This window comes from Lepidochelys kempii, chromosome 6 (genome assembly GCF_965140265.1).
Source record: "Lepidochelys kempii isolate rLepKem1 chromosome 6, rLepKem1.hap2, whole genome shotgun sequence".
Lineage (NCBI taxonomy): Eukaryota > Metazoa > Chordata > Testudines > Cheloniidae > Lepidochelys > Lepidochelys kempii.
In genome coordinates, this window is record NC_133261.1 from 103,619,727 (window position 1) to 103,637,338 (window position 17,612).

At 38.4% G+C, this 17,612-nt stretch overlaps 1 protein-coding gene across 3 annotated transcripts in view; it reads right to left on the bottom strand.

Annotated features, from left to right (window-relative positions):
- Window positions 1-6,182: 6,182 nt before the first annotated feature.
- TRIP11 (thyroid hormone receptor interactor 11) overlaps window positions 6,183-17,612 on the bottom strand; it is a 71,020-nt gene continuing 59,590 nt past the window's right edge. For 2 of the 3 annotated variants that reach the window (XM_073349449.1, XM_073349450.1), the window contains 2 exons: window positions 16,313-16,457; window positions 6,183-13,819 (listed from right to left, as the gene is read on the bottom strand). In XM_073349449.1, coding sequence (XP_073205550.1) covers window positions 13,599-13,819; window positions 16,313-16,457 — 366 coding nt within the window. In that variant the 3' untranslated portion in view covers window positions 6,183-13,598. The remainder of the gene's footprint in view (window positions 13,820-16,312; window positions 16,458-17,612) is intronic. The other variant, XR_012159535.1, reaches the window with a different exon arrangement.

Genomic DNA, 17,612 nt, shown 5'->3' on the forward strand with positions numbered 1-17,612 from the left:
CTTGCAGATACAGCACGTGCCCTTATGTGCCCTATGCCTAGGCACCTTAGGCAGCTGGTATGTGGATCGCTGACGGGCATAGGCTGTTTGCAGCGATCGCATGGCTTAAAGTCTGGGGACTGGGACATGCCCTGTCCCCCAGCTGAGTCCCGTTTGGGACTAATGAACAGTTGAGAACTACTACTAAGGGTAACTAAGAAACTACTAACTATATTACAGGTTTTTAAAGTTCACAAGAACAGAAAACAAAACAACACTAGCCAAAAGCAGCAGATGTTCCATCGCCAGCACTGGCAGCAAGAAGGAACTGAGGGTGGGGGGAGCCAGTGGCACCCCTTATATCATGCCATGCGGGCGCCACTCCAGGGGGCCCCAGAGCTGGTCCCCTACGGATACTGCTGAAGGAAAAACTTCTGGCACTGGTGCATGTGGTGAGCACACACTTAATATGGAATAGACATAAGCAAGCAAGCAAAGAAGAACTAACTTTTTATTCCTACCCTTTATTTCCTATGTTTTAACCACTTACTGATCCATGAGAGGACCTTTCGTCTTATCCCATGGTTGGCTACTTTGCTTACAAGCCTTTCATGTGGAACCTTGTCCCAGGGTTTCTGAAAGTCCAAGTACACCATAGCAATTGGATCAGCCTTGCCCACATACTTGTTGACATCCTCAAAGAATTCTAATAGATTGGTGAGGCATGATTTCCCTTTACAAAAGCTGTGTTGACTCTTCCCCAACATACCGGGTTCATTTTTGTGTCTGATAATTCTCTTCTTTACTGTTATTTCAACCAATCTGCGTGGTACTGAATTTTGGCTTACTGGTCTGTAATTGCCAGGATCACCTCTGGATCCGTTGAAAAAAAAATTGGCATTACATTAGCTATCCTCCAGTCATCTGGTACAGAGGCTGATTTAAGCAATTGCAGAACTATTAACTGTGGTATATAAGCTATTTCATAGCTGAGTTCCTTCAGAACTCTTCGGTGAATACCGACCATTTGGTCCTGATGTCTTATTACTGTTTATTAGTCTGTTCCAAGACCTCCTCTACTGACACCTCAATCAGAGAGTTCCTCAGAGCTGTCATGTAAAAAGAATGGCTCAGGTGTGGGAATCTCCCTCACATTGCTTGAAGTGAAGACCAAAGCAAAGAATTTATTTAGCTTTTCTGCATTCGTCTTGTTTTCCTTGAGTGTTCCTTTAGCAGCTTGATCATCCAGTGGCCCAACTGATTGTTTAGCAGTCTTCCTGGTTCTGATATACTTATAAAAACGAACAGCAATTTTTTAGTCTTTTGCTAGTTGCTCTTCAAATTCCTTTTTTTTTTCGCCTGCCTAATTATACTTTTACACTTGATTTGCCATAGTTATTCTCCTATTTCCCTCAGTAGGATTTGACTTCAAATTTTTAAAGGATGCCTTTTTGATTCTAATCACCTCTTTTATTTTGCTGGTTAGCCATGGTGACATTTTTTGGTCCTCTTATTCCCCTCCCCCCCCCTTTCTAAATCTGGGGTATACATGTAGTTTGAGCATCTATTATGGTGTTTTTAAAAAGTTTTCATGCAGCTTTGAGGCATTTCACTCTTGTGACTGTTCCTTTTAATTTCCTTTTAACTAGCTTCTTCATTTTTCTGTATTTCCCTTTTTTGAAGTTAAATGCTACTGTGGTGGGATTTCTATGCATTTCCCCACCCTTCAAGGATGTTATATTGAATTACATTATGGTTGCTATTACTGAGCTGTTCAGCTATATTCACCTCTTGGATCAGATCCTGTGCTCCACTTAGGACTGACTCAAGCATTTGTCAGCACAGACACTACAGAGATACGTTACTAGACAGATGCAAGGAAGTTTATGCTGACTACAGAAATGCATATAGAAATTAAATACAGATATAACATAATGTGTTATACTTTATGGAATCTTCCATCTGAGGAGCTAAAGTGTTTTACAAACTTTAATGCTATCATCTTCCCAGAGAGTTTAGAAGCTGTCTCTATTTTACAGATGAGGAAACTGAGGGACAGAGAGGTTAAGACCAGCACTTTCCAAAGCAGTCTCTAACTTTGGGTGCTCTGCTTTAGCCACAAAGGCTAGGATTTTCAGAGGTGCTCAACACAAGTCCAACTGAAGTCAATGGAAACTGCCTGTGCTTTGAACCTCTGAAAAATCAGGCCCTAGTCATCTACAGCTGGGCTCCCAATTTGTGACACCCAACTCTAGTGGCCACTTTTGAAAGTTTGTCTCTTAGTGACTTGCTGATGTCACGAGGCAAAGGAAATGGTGTCTCACTAATCTCTTAGAATTCTTTGAGCATGTCAAACTAGTGGATGAAGGAAAACCAGTTGACAATTTATTTAGACTTCCAAAAAGCCCTTAACAAGGTCCCACAAAACAGGCTGCTAAAGAAATTTAGCTGGCAAGGGGTGAGGGACATAATATTGTCATGGATCAAAACCTAGCTAGGAGACAGAAAGCAAGTAGGATTAAATGATATCATCATGGCAAAAGGTTAACAGCAGTGCATCATTGTTGTATGTCAGGTACCATGTTGTTTAATATATTAATGATATGGAAAGGGGGTGAGCAGTGAGGTAGCTAAACTTGCAGATTACCCAAAGTTACAGTATTTTCAATAAGGGTCCAAAAATCATAAATCAGACCCCAAAAACCATGAGATTGGGCCCCAAGTTATGAGATCTACAAAAAAAAATTATATTGTGTTTTTGGTCTTTTTGATTACTGAACTCTCTCTCCACTAAGGGATTTGACTAAAGGGGTGTCTGACAAGTTATTTAGGTGGGTCAAGACAAGATAAACGTCTCTGCAGTTAAGTTGTGCTCATGAATACCCATGTTTGTAGTGGAGAGGTGCACTTCATATGACTGGTGGTCAGCCTTCTGGCTCAGTTGATTTTGGTCATTATCACATTTCACACTCACTAAGAGTGCCAAGAAAAGGAGGCAGAGCAAGGCCGCTGACAAAGAAACACCTGAGGCTAAAAGCTTTGGTTCATCAGCCAGTATGGAATCCCCATCATTGGAGATTTTTAAGAACAGGTTAGACAAAAACTTGTCAGGGATGATCTAGGTTGACTTGGGTCCTGCCTGAACAGAGGAGGATGGACTAGATGACCTCTTGAGGTCCCTTCAAGCCCTATGTTTCTATTATTCTAATCTAAAGAGGGTCTATCTGCTGAGTACAAGAGGAGAACTGAGCACTCTCCAGCTAACCAGCTCCCTTTAGAGAGGGAATTACATAACAAAAGTTTTTATTTTTCTGGTTCCATATGCTGACAGAAGTGTATAACACCCACTGTCTGGGCTGGTCTTGAGTACAGTGAAGAAACCTATTTCCAGAAAAAAGGAATGGGTGTTTGCCTTAGTGGAATTTCTGCAATACCACTTTCCACAGCCTTCTCAATCTGCCCTTCACACTCACCACTCTGGTTAAAATCTGATGTAAAGAGCTGCACAAAGGGAACCATTTGCAGTACACAACTACTTTTATTCGTCTTAAAAAACCTGTGGACAATTCAGAATATTCTTGAGCACCATCTACTGACACATTACCTATTTACATATATTACAGCAGAGCAGGAGCTCTGCTCAAGTTCAAGTTGAGGTATTGCTTTCTGTTTAAAGGTTGACTATTCTAAATTCTCTAAAATCTGCACACTTACTTGGAATGTCTTGAAATTTGCTGTGGCTCCTGGAGTAGGGTTGTTAGTACAAATCTGGGGTCATTTGAGCAAGGTATTTCCAAGATACACTCTCCTAAAAACAGCATTTTACAGAACTACCTCATTCTTTCATACATTTTTTGGCACATACCTGGGTTTGGAACTATGGCTCTAATTGTTCCTCAACTCTTGAAACTAGGCAATACAGTTAAGCTACACAACTGTGCAATGCAACCTTAATGCTGCCCTCTTTGAGCAGGCCCCAATACCCTCATGACACACATACTATCACAATGTTCTTGCAGATACTACAGAACATTAAATAAATAGGGAACATGAGCACTGTAGGACAGAACCTAACACCTTTAATTTGGCAAGGCAAAACTTGTGTTTAGGTCAGGTGTACTCAACAGAAGCCACTTACCCCTGCTCTACACTCAGGGTGGCTACTCAACAGAAAAGCTCACACTTGTTAAATTGTATAACCTCTTCATCCCCTTTTACAATTCTTCACCATTCCCATCTTTGATGTCCCATGGTAGTTTGTTAGCCTTTGCGTCACCCTTACTGAACCATTCCCAGTGGCTATTACCAACTCCAGAAGGGCAAAATTAAGGTTTCCTGGTTTTCAGAGCTCCAAGTTTAACTAAAGTCGACATTTTGGAATGATGAAATATCTCTAGGCAACCTCAAATCTGCGTGAACTAAGTTTTTGTCGGTGAATACAGACGCAGGACTCTCCCCTATCAACTCTGCCCTAACTCTAATCTTAGAAGTCTTCTTGCTTCTTTCCAAACAATGTTGAAAAATGAGGCGTTTTTCTCATGAAGACAAATGTTTAAATCAAAAGCATTTAAAACTAGGGTTTTGGAGACACTGATTTTATCATCCATTCCCTCTCAAAAACTGCCATATGTACAGAGGTACACACTACACAAGTATGTTTAATTTCATTTCCCAGTGGACACACATGGAAAACTAACCACTGCTGGAAAGCTCAGCAGTCAGGCCAAGCACTGATTTACTATAGAGACTAAATCACAGCACCCTCTCGCCCATAAAAGTGATCCTCTCCAGGACTGAGGGAAGTTGGCAAGGCACTGAGGGAATACCATGCAGTCAATATTGTTCTTGTTCTGTGGATAGGCTCAGGATGTCACCCTTTACAGCTTTCAATCCGGCACCTTTCACAAGCATTTAATACACTGACAGAATGAGTTCTGAGTCTCACAAATCTAGTACAAGTACCTCAGTTTCACTTCACTTGTTATATCTCGTTTACAGAACAGTCAGACTTCAAATATTGTAGAAACAGGCAGAGCATGGAGAAGGGCTGTTTTCAAGTATTCCCAATGATCTGGATGAAGCTTTCATTGGCTATATTATAAAAGCAAATACTCTCCTAATCAAACCCATGACGAGGACCATCTTCCTCTAGTAAGTTCCTTCCATTAAGGTTTTGAAATTAGAAATACAGCCTGCATCTACAGCTGCATGAATGTGAAAGCATTTTGATGGGTTGCAAAATACTCTTCACTTGGAGTAAATTATTAATTTTTTCCTTGGAACTACTCACAGGTTGTATGCATTGTATTACATTACAGATACATCTGTCTTTTCTAATCACGCTCTTAAACAGTGATGCATATCCTAAAAACATGACTTTTTGGTCTTGTAATACAGATTTTTTTAAAGACGCTACCCATCTTGTGTCAGATCTGAAATCATTAGCTGGATAGAAAAAAAAGTGTGTACCAGATGCTATAAGATGTATTTTTAAATGTGTATCTATTAAATTTCTTTTTTTTTTAAATTTGTAGAACGCGCATGAATTCTCCCCAAATAAATATTTCAGTATCGCTAGATTAGTTTAGCAGACTCAAGAATCACATAGGCCAGAAAAGATAAGCGTCCTTTTAGGAAACCATGCAGTTTCATCACCCCTACCCCCTCCACATACAAAATAGCTGGCCCTCATTGTTGTTGATCAACATTCTCAACCTCGCTAAGTCGCATTCTTGCCAATTTGTGGCTTGGACTCCTTAAAATGTTTCTCTGTAACTATTAGTACTCCAAAACATTCACTGTCTGTTCCATTGTGTTCTACAGTACCTTGCTTGTAACTTTTACCAAAAACCATAAAAATAGGATCTCAGAAAACACAAAGAAAAATGCAATCAAATCAGCTGAAGGTCAGCACTAAACATTTCTTTAAAACAGGGGTTTAAGTTCCAATTGCAGGTTGGATTTCTCCAGAGCAACTGTTCAGTAGAAAAAGGACATTAGAAATATATGTGTGGGGGCTCTCTTGTGCAGGGTCACACTGTTTCTTCCTGGGACCCTTCCTGTTCAATGTGTATTTGAGGTCACTAAAGGAGATTTTGAGACATTTAGGGTTGTAGTGAAATCTTAATGTAGATGGTACTCTATATACTCTATAGTCTCTATATTCTCTGTAGTCTCTTTGCTTTCCTAATTTCTGGCAGGAGATTGAGGCTTGGATGAGAACAAACTGTCTGGGGCACAATCCAGAAAAGATAAGAGGATGTTGGCTGGTTGTGACAGTATGTGGCAGAGGCTTTGTCAACAGACGGCAATCTTGAAGTCCTACTGGATACATCACTGTTGCTAGGATCTTAGATAAAAGTTGTGGCCTGGAGTTCATTTCTTCATCTGTGGTTGACCAAGAAATGGCAGCCTTCTCGTAGAATATCAGGGTTGGAAGGGACCTCAGGAAGTCATCTAGTCCAACCCCCTGCTCAAAAGCAGGACCAATCCCCAGTTTTTGCACCAGATCCCTAAATGGCCCCCTCAAGGGTTGACCTCACAAGCCTGGGTTTAGCAGGCCAATGCTCAAACCACTAAGCTATTCCCCCCAGCCATGCACCCCTCTCTCAAACCTCTATCACTTCCAGATTAGACTACGGCAATGTGCTTTACTTTAGGCTATCCTTCAAGACCACTGAAGAACTTCTTGATAGTGCTATATGATGCAGGGACTTGGTTTAGAAGTTGCCTGTTGCAACTGCAGAAGTCAGCTAGGGGTACTGTGGTCTTCAATTCCCAGGGTTCTTCTCTTGAAGGCTTGTAGCTGGGCAGTCTTAAAAGACAGATCCTTAGCTGTTGAATTTGTTCCTTGTTGTGGTCTGTCAGCCCAGCTTTTGCAACTTGAGAACAGAAGGTAGGGTTCATCAGTTTATACAGGCGTTTTCCCAAGTATCAATGTTTCAGTCAGGATTTTTTTCCCTAAGCAGCAGATGTGATGGCTAGAAAGTTGAATATTTTATTGTTTATTATCAGCAAACATGAATATAGTTTTAAATCGAGCAAGGTGATGAGTGCCATGTTGGCTCATATGTAAATAGCCTGTAGCTGGATTTGAGGGTTGATGAAAATGAGACATACAGATCAATTTATTTTTTCTGGACTTATGAAGGCAGACCTTCAGGGACCATGTCACTGATTACATATATTTTACACCACAACTTGATAATTCACTTGATAATTCACTTGATAATTCACTGCAAAGACTGCTGCTGACACTTAATATTGCCAAAACTCTTCTACTCCCAATATGTGGCTGCAGAGAAGCACTTGTGACTTCTCGTCAGTTAGGACTAGTGGTGTACAAGATGCTTTTCTTCACTTCCATTCTTTGGAAAGGCTGTATCTTTTCTTCTTTGGCCACAAGAAAACCCGAATATTATCCTTTCACCACCACTCCACACATCCCAGCTGCATGAAGGCACCAAGAGGATCTCTCCAGTCTCTAGGACTATGGTGGTTTCTTTGGCAGGATCTATATCTTATGCACCTGCAACCAGGAAAGTCACGCTGACTGTTGCAGCAGGATGTGTCCTAATCTTCTACTGGTGCGGGAGCACTGTGAAGAGTGTATTTTCAAAGCCAGATGGAAAAAGCTAGAACTGTGGCAGGAGAAAGACAGGATTGGGGAAAATAACAGACAGCATCTTCTCAGAAAAAGAGGGAGGTGGCCAAGGAAATTATGCAATCACAATAGTAACCCTTTGTTTACACAGTTATTATAGACACATATAGCAGCAAGTTGGAGTCAAAGGATGAATGTCTTTCTTCAAAGAGAATCTCCCTTTATTATTATTTTTTAAAATAGGCCTAATCTCTACCCATCATGTAAACACTCCATTTGAGTGTTAGCTTAAAATATCATCAGGGGATTCAGTGTCTTTTCCTAGAGGAAGTAAAATACTATCAAGCAGATAACTATGGTGCAGCTCTGTAGGAGCAAGTAGGAAAAAAAAAGATAAAACAATCAAATCAAAATGTCTGCTGGCAGAGAGGGAAATTTACAAAGTAGTATCCATTTTGCTTGTTTAGAGAGGTCTGAAAATTGAGGAAACATTATTAGTGTTACTGTGAAATTCACAATAATATTTATGGGTTGTCCATCAAAGACCAATAGAGGGTCACCTCTCAAAGCCAGGAAAACATGGGCTGTCAGAAAATTCTGAGCAAATATGCCATTAAACCCCATCAAGACTGTGAGAAGCCATTCAATAAGAACCTTACACTGGCTGCGAACAAATTCATTAAAAGAGTGTGCTCAAAGTTGACACAAACAGCAATCCTTAAAAAAAAAATGAAAATTAATAGTCCATGTCACATGCGCCAGTAAGGAAGCACAGAACAATGCCAAATCACGCAATGTGTGCACTTACTGGATAAGTGTCCTCTGGTATTTATGTCTAATTGATATTAACCTTTATTTCAACAAGCACATTTATTTCTTTGATTAATTGCTTTTACTTCTCATTTGTTTGACCAAATCTGAAAGCGTTAGTAATTTGGTCAAATTACAATTCTAAAATATCAACTAATACAGCCACCATAGAAGAGCCATATTTTCTCTGATCTTGCTTCCTCTTTTATCCCTAGCTATTATTAATATATCAGTTCTCTGGGGCACTAAATTATTTGATACAAAAAGTATTCTACTGATATTACACACTTAAGGTTTCTAAATCTTAACTGCAAAAAACAAAAAAAAACCAAAAACTGTCCTTAAGTGTAAGTTTGTGGAAATTGCATGCAACAGCTCACCCAACATATGACATTTGTGCTGCTGTAAACAACATGTGCAAGTTATTTTTTTAAATAAAAGCCAGCAGCTGTTTTGCTAATTTTTTTATTGTGCAACATACATTGCCAACTTACATGTATCATTTTTGTTGTTAGCTTTTAAGCTTTGCAATTCTGCAAAAAAAATGGAAAAGTATATAAACTTATATAGCACAATGCAGCACAAAACAAATGCCACAAGCTGTAGATTTTCACCTTACAGATATTCACTTATCTAACAGCTAATAAGGATTTTAGTAACTATCAGGTGTGGCAAAATAAGAAATCTCCTGCTGTAAAGACATATCAAAATATGCCAGAATTTTTTTTAAATGTTTAAAGACATCCTGCTGGCATGCTCTCTCATTTATATGGACAGAATTAAATTTCTCAATTTGCATTTGATATTTAGGCATTTCCAAAAACTGCACTTTGATGAAAGGAAGACTTTGAACATAAACATAAATCTAACACTCTTGGTATTATTTGTATCAGAATGTAAGTTGAGCTCAGATTTCAAAATTCTTTTTATAAATACTTCTTGTCCTTCCAAATTTAGGCCCTGCTTGAATTTGTGCAATTGATTTTTTAAGCTGTCACTGCTGTTTTCACAGCAAAGTTTTTCTCTCCAAAGTAAATTAAAAATTTGCATTTTTTTCTTAAATAAAAGTTTAATGACATTTTGTTACAGCTAAATCTTCTCCCGAACTGGGACTGTCAAGATACCTAGAAAACCACAACACATAATTAAACAAATGTGTATTTAACATATTAAATGATTTATTGCAACTGACTGAAATATAAGTCTTGAACTTTAAGACAGTGGTAAAGTAGCAGCTGAGCTACTTGGAAAACTGTGGTAGCAACAGGCTTGGCAGGATTCAATTTTTTAAAATAATTTCAGTGCATAATATTGATGTTTCTTTTTAAGCATTGTTTTAGATTTTATTGATTTAAATTTTCTCAGTTGCATGAAATTATGGGTTTAACCATTTTCCCCGTTTTTAAACATTTTAAATTTTCACAGTTGTTGGAAATTATGCGCTGGGGGAAGTCAGAATTATTTAAGCCTTATAAACTGTTAAAGCATAATTTGTCAACATCATATGTGAAAATATACAAATTAAATATTCTTATATCAACATCTCACTTATTTTTACTAATCAATTGCTAGTCCATTTGCAATAAGCCTAATTCAGAAGTCTAAATCACTGGGTTTTGAGTCCAATAAGTTCTCAAGTAGTGTTTTTCTTACTTTGACTCTCAGTAAATTTCAATTAGCATTGACAAGACATTTTATTTTCATCGGGTTTGTGTGTAAACAATGAAATAAACATTTACTGATAAACTAATCCTTCTTCCAAGCCTACTTACAATGTGAAAGAAACATTTATGAGTTAAATTACATTTTCTTTTGTACTAATAATGCAATATATCAGTCAACTATTGCTTTATAAATTCTTCTTTCAAGTCGCCTGCCTTGTTACAAATTATTAGTGAAATATCATTGTCAAGTGCATAAATTATCAGGAAGGTAAATGAGAATCAGATTATGAGTTGCCATTTGACTTAGTTGTGTCCACCTAGGTTGCTGCCAACAGTTTGTTTACACTGTGATAAACGAGTCGCGTTCATTTTTATTTTACACCAGTGATATAAGCCAGTTGCAGATACAGTTGCACAGAAGAGCTTTAATGCAAGATGTACGTTATTGCATAATGCCCCTGGTTTCCAACAGAACTACTATGAAGTGCCAGATACTTCCCTTCAATTGTGTAGCCTGGAGTTGAGCAAAGAACCCAAAATGGTGCAATGTCTGATTTTCCCTTTATATCGAGCCTACCAAAAGCTTCTTCACATTAATATCATGTAGTTCTCTCACTGCAGATAATACATGGGCCTATCAGATCAAACCTGGGGAGCACTCACTATGCAGCTCTTCCTGTGGGAAAGGAGGTTTGGGGGACAGAGTCAAATTAAAAATGAAAAATCTAGTCCATTAAGTGAAAAGAAGTTTCAAGGACTGCACCTGCTCTTAAGCCCCACCGACAATTTGTGATTTTATACTCATCTTTTTGCTATGTAAAAGGTTTCTCTCCAGCCACTACTGTGGGAAAGACCCACACAAATAACAGGAAAAACTGATTAACTAATTGACTGTAAATATGGGAAACAGACTATGTAGAAGAATCATCAAATGCACAAAGCAAATAAAGAGAAAAGATCAGAAGAAAAGATATTTTCACTGATCTTTCAGTAACAGCAATCTTGGGCATTACTTACAATAGCAGCAGGCAAAACATTCTCAGACGGAAGTGTACTTAAGTTAACTCAGTCCTTTCTGTACTCCCTAGCAGCTGAATAATGGCCATTATTTCCCAAGGAGGAATGCAGTGGGGAAACCCCATTCCCTCTAAACAGATACTCCCAAGCCTACAGAAGCAATCTCTACAATTCCATAGGCTTCTCAGAATTTGATACATTTTCCTTTCTCCAAAAGAAACATGAATTAGGGACTCTGACATTTCCTGACTATTTTTGCCCTCTGCCCAAGTTTTCCATAGCATGGGAAGATTTAGGTGGCAGTTACCAAGCTATTGCATAAAAGACCTGATCTAAAGTCCACTGAAGTCAATGGTCCCCAATATACAGTATTTCCTGGTAGCTATGAAGCTAACTTGTTTCACTTCTGTGCATTTTAAGTTCTATACAGTTTTTAAAAATCAAGATGACTTTTTTGTGAAAAATAGTAATCAGCCAAAATGTGGCTGTCAACCACTATATTCAGGAGACAGCTGCCAGCCTATGTCCACTTGTATGAATAATCTGTAAAATACATTATTTTTAAAAGGTAAATATTTCTGTATATATCAGCTCATCAAAAGGATTTTATTTGAAGTGATTGCTCACCCCGAAATAAATATAATTACACGAATATAAGAGATTGCACAGACACACCACATGGTTTAAACTTTCTTTAGAGTCTTTTGGACAAAAAATAACCATTCCATGATGGTGGTTTTTCAATGACAATACACATTTTAAGTAACCTACCTGAATATTCTCAACAAAGGTATCCAAAAATTTAATAGGAATTTAAAATTTAGTTCTTATACAACATAATACTTGCTTTCATACATGAAATATTCTTGCTGACCTTTCAGAAATCAAATTTCAAAGGACTTTAAAGCATTCATTAATTTATCCATAATAGAGATTTTATAACAGATACTAGTTATCTGAAACAAAAATTTAGCATGATTGATCTGCTTCTAAATTTGCATTAACCTTCCATTTCAAATCCATAAAACACTGCTACATTGGGGAATGTCATTGTATGAAAGTGATTCCGAAGTTGAATTCTTCGTGATGACTGGAGTAACAAATTGAGAAATTTTGCTAGAGAAGAGTTTAAAGGAAATGAAGGGATTTTACCATTTTATCTATAAATAAAGAAAGAAAAGTTTTGTTGCAGTCATTATTTTGGCAGATTCTATACAAGATTCTGTGATTAATTTTATTTAAACATAACTCTCATAATGATTTAAACTAAGGGTATGTAATAAAAATGGAGAGGATCAAAGGCTGACAGTTCTAATATAGAACTTGCACAATAATCACCTTTAACACTGACTAAACAAGGGATGACAAACAGGATTAGAAACTAGACATTTTTAAATGAAGAAACTTTGTTGCAGATTTTAACTGTTTTTCTAAGAAGGTCAGTTTTAACTTTCAGTATGCAATTCAATACTTTATCTGCAACATGTAGTATAAAGTGTACAAGTCATCACAGCAAAATTTACATAATAATTGGCTTTGGCTATGGTCTTATATAGACCTATTTACAAATCTGGGATAAGTAAACATCTGTTTACCTTTAAGTTCTATACATATGTTCAAACTTTAAACCTGTTTCAAATCAAATCCTGCAAGATAAAAGTCTTAAATATACATCTTAAACCATTACTGTACTGCAGCATGTGTATATATATTAATATTCCCATGGACCTGTTAAATTCTCCATTGATAGCTATGCACCACATGGAAGATTTTAGAAAAAAATCAAAGATATTCTCCAACTCCTTTGTTTCCAGAATTAATACCTTGGTGCCAGTGACTTTGGATTGCCATAAGCGGCTATTAGACTGGGAAAAATGTAGCTCCTGGTGCAAAAAGGACTGATGTGCCTCAAAGTGGTCCAAAATTTGGGGTGCAACTTATCCTCTTATTAAGAGAGGGATACCTTTTTACATAAATATAGTTGAGTAACTGCAAGTATTTTTGTCATCTCCAATAATCAAGCTCCTACATGCCTCCCTACCTCATTCTTTGGAATTTGTGTCATGAATGCACACCCCAAATATTGTATAAATTTTGGTTAGAAATCTTAATTTGCAGTGGTGGTTCCTCACATGCCCATTGTCAACAGATTGTGCTCTTTGACAAACTGACCCCAAAACCGAAGAGTTAATATTGTTGTTGCACTCCTGAAACAACTCAAGAGTATAGCTAGTGTTTATGAGTCCAACAGTTTGTTTTACAATTCTACAACTGAGATAGAATAATTTTTCTCCAGTTAAAACCTACCTCAGAACCAATATGAATAAAGAGGACAGTTATTTCCGTGACTCCTACAATTTCCAAAGCACTGTTTAGTTCATAATTAAATTTAAAAGAAAAACGATGTACATCTGCAAACAAGTACACAACTTTTTACAAAAGGCCTCTTTGTGATAAATTATCTAAAATATAGAGTTCTCATTTTCCTTAAAGTGCTATCATCATCAATATTGATTCAAAACCATCTATTGTTTCAAGAGGTCTTTTAGTACAGCACCAGCACTGGCATCAGGCAGCACTGGCAGTGGTGTAAAAGTAGGCAAGGCATCAGAAATAGGTTTCATAAGCAGATGCCCCGATCCACCTGCTCCAAGAGAAGTGGGGGTGATGAGGGGCACTGCTGCAGATCGGGGTGCCAAGAATGGATTCACATCTGGTCTTCTACTGGTTCCTGAGCCTGTAGTTTCTGAGATTTAAAAAAAACAAAAACAAAAACAAACAAAACAAAACCAAAAAACAAAAAAAAATCACGTTAGAAAACATTCACAATCCACCAATTTTCAACACATATGTGTAGAAAGCAGCTGGCTTTCAACTGGCTCCTCCTCCTCCATTGCATCAAATTGAATCTTCTTGCCCTACACTTCAAGGCCTTTCACAACTCTGCATCCTCTCAACTTATCTGCTTTATTATTACATCCCAATGGTAAAATTATACCAGCTTTGATTGCCCATGTATCAACTTCTCACAATCTGCCCCTCTTATACAAAACTCCTGCCCATACTAGCTTGTGTTCAAGTAATTTCAAATTCAGTATAAAAATTCTCTCAGTCCCAGATAAAACTAGGGCCCTACCAAATTCATAGCTATGAAAAATGCATCACGGACTGTGAAATCTGATCTCCCCCATGAAATCTGTCTAGTGGAGTGGAGTGGCAGGGCTGGGGGGCTCCTACTGTGCATCAGGCTCCAGCTGCTAGTCCCAGCTGGGCTGGGGAGGGATGAGACCACTCCTGGGGCTGGGTCAGACCCACCTCCGGGAACCCCCCCAGCTGCAGGAAGCTCCATGGCTGCTGGCTGGGAGCCCAGCTCTGAAAGCAGCATCATCACCAGCAGTAGCACAGACGTGAGGGTGGCATGGTATGGAACTGCCACCCTTTCTTCTGCGTCCCCGCCAGTAGCGGTACAGAAGCGAGGGTGGCAATACCGTGAGGCTCCCCACAATAGTACACCACACCATGCCACCTTTCCTTCTGTGCTGCTGCTGGCGGCGGCACTGCCTGCAGAGCTGGGGGCCCGGCCAGCAGCCGCTGCTTTCCAGCTGCCCAGCTCTGAAAGCAGTGCCACCACGAGTAGTGCAGAAGTAAGGGTGGAAATAACGCGAGCGCTCTCCTCCTCCCCCGCCCAATAAATAGCCTTGCGACCCCACCCATGATCCACTTTTGTGTCAGGATCCCCAAGGTTACAACACTTACATTTCAGATTTAAATATCTGAAACCGTGACGTTTATGATTTTTAAAATCCTATGACCCTGAAATTGACCAAAATGGACTGTGAATTTGGTAGGGCCCTAGATATAACCTATGTTTTTCTTTTGAGTTCAAATATCAGAAGAGGAAGCAGGCAAAAATAATCAGGTTTATAGTGGAAACTAAGTTGCTACTGCCACTCCATAATAATTCAATAGGTTTATTATTTTTTTTTAAAAAGAAGATCTTTTACCACACAACTGGCTCAAACTCCTATAAATACAGCAAGGCTACTCACGTCCTTTTGCATTGGTATGGGATTTACATCCTTATCTTATGCTTCTTCCATATGGTTTATCTCTAGCAACTGAAAACTTAGATACCAAAACAATTAAGGGATATAGGATGGGTGTCTTGTTTTATAAGGGAACAATATGGTTCCTGAATGAATAAAGTACCTCAGAACTTAGTTTTTCCATACGATGAAAATGGGCTTTTGCCAAATAAAATAGGGTACCCTGCCTATTATATTATAAATGACAAGAGTACAAAGAAATATGAGACCTAATTTAGCTTTACTGAAAATATTACTTTCAGAGATAAGCTGGTAGGGCAAATTGGAAATTCATTCTTTATGTTTCTCCAATTTACCTGTAGCATGAAACAGTTATTTAAAACTTAATACTGCAGCTTACAGTTGTTGAAGTTTTAATTTAAAAAGGTTCTATGATCAGCAACAGTTGGCATCTAAAGATGAAGTCCTAAAAGGCATATTAAAAAAAATCATTCCATATGCAAAACTCTGATTAATTAAATTAAGGACTTGATCCTACAAAGTGCTGAGGATCCTAAACATATATTACTCAGCAGCATGTGCTCAGTGTCTTACAGGATCAGAATCTAAAGGAAAGTCAATTGATATTTTTGCACATACCTGCTAGGAAGTATTTCAAGCACAGGCATAATTGTTCAAGTATTCTGACTTTACCAACGTGGAGAACAAATTAGAGATCCTTTCTCAGATCAAAAATCAATCTCAGATTGTTTAAAAATGTGAACTAATCTGCTAGTTTTAGCCTAATACTTAGGAAGTGAACTGGTGTTACACATCACAAACCACCACAAGGTTGGCGTTGTTAGCTCTATGAGACCCAGGCTGAACAGCAGGGATGCTGCAAATCAGGACTAGAGCACAGACATAACCACATGCAGGGAAGATTAACCACCATCTGTCTGGCTCTAGTGCTGGCTCTCACCATCAAAAGCAATATATTCACTCAGAGATTAAGGGGACTTTTGGGGGGATGGGGGAAGGGAGAAACAGAATTTCAAAGTGGTCTAAAGGAGCTAGGAGCTTAACTCCCATATGCCCTTTAGAATATCCAATCAGAATGAAAGGGCGGAAGGATGGACGGACACACACACACAGTCTCTCCCTTTAAAGTTTAACACAGAACTTCAAAATTTTCCACTAAGATATGCTGTTACCTGTAAGGCTGCTGGATCTGGTACTGTTAGGATTACAAATTCCTGTTGCTCCTAAAGGTTTCATGTCGTGAACAGAGAGTGTGGGTAGGGGAAGGTTTGGACGTGATTCTGTTTCGAGGAACTTCACAAACAGTTCTGAAAAGGACTAGAAAGAACATGCCCACTAATTAGAACATTTTCAATAATTTTATGGGTACATTAAGGAACGTAATTTTCTTTAATTAGTAACTGCTTCGGGGCCAGGATTTAGAAAGTATGACTGGTCCCGAAAAGATTTTTACTGGGCTACTAGAATTTTTCTAGTCCTAAGGTCACGAGAAATCAGACCTTAACATGTGGTGATCATGGAATTTATTTAAAAAATTATCAGTTAACCTTCAGTGACACAGCAAAAATATAATTTAAAACTTTAATAATTTCAAAGGTAACATTTGTACCTCCACCATCAAAGTCTGATTGTTTCTTGAATCCCATGCTGCTACTGACATCATAAGCAGAAGAACATGGACACAGGAATATTGTCACTCAAGTTACAACAGCTTAATAAAGAGGAGAAAATGCCAGATTTTTTTTTTTTTTTTTTAAAGGCCATTACTTTCTCCACTTTGTTTACCTGAGACACTATGCCATGGCAATGGGAACAGGAACTGCTTATGATGTCAGCAAGAGCATCAGACTCAGACTTTGCTAGGAGAACAAGCACTGCAGATACAAAATTATTAACCTTCCTCTTTATGCCTGTGAAGCTACTGAGTCAATTTTTATAATTAGCAAACACACTGGAAAAAACCTGTTCTAAATTAAATTAATTGACATCTACACCTTAAAAATCACAACTCTGGCTGGTGACTTACTTTACTACTCCACTTCATTGCTTGGGTCATTTTAGTAGCCAGTATCCTCCCATAACCTTACAGTTAGAGATTAATGCTTTACATCAATTCTCCAACATTTTTATTCTGTGGAACAGTGAACAAAAAACAACCCCAAAAACATCCCATTCTGCCGACCACCAACGCCAGCTCCATTCTACTGTGTCAGAATCACCACTTTATACAACTTGAAAAGTGGCTGCTTTCTCAAGAACTTCTGAACCTAAGACCAATGATGTACAGCACAGAAAAGCTAGGAATTCCAGCTTTCAAGTTAAAATTGAAAGGAGGGTGGGGGGGGCACTTGGGGAAAGGGAAGGACAAAATTGTAATCAAAGTATGATTTCATGGTCTGATATCCTGCAGCCTGCTGAAAAAACTCCCAGCTTTCAAACAACATATTTAACCTCTAACTCTGAAGGTCCACA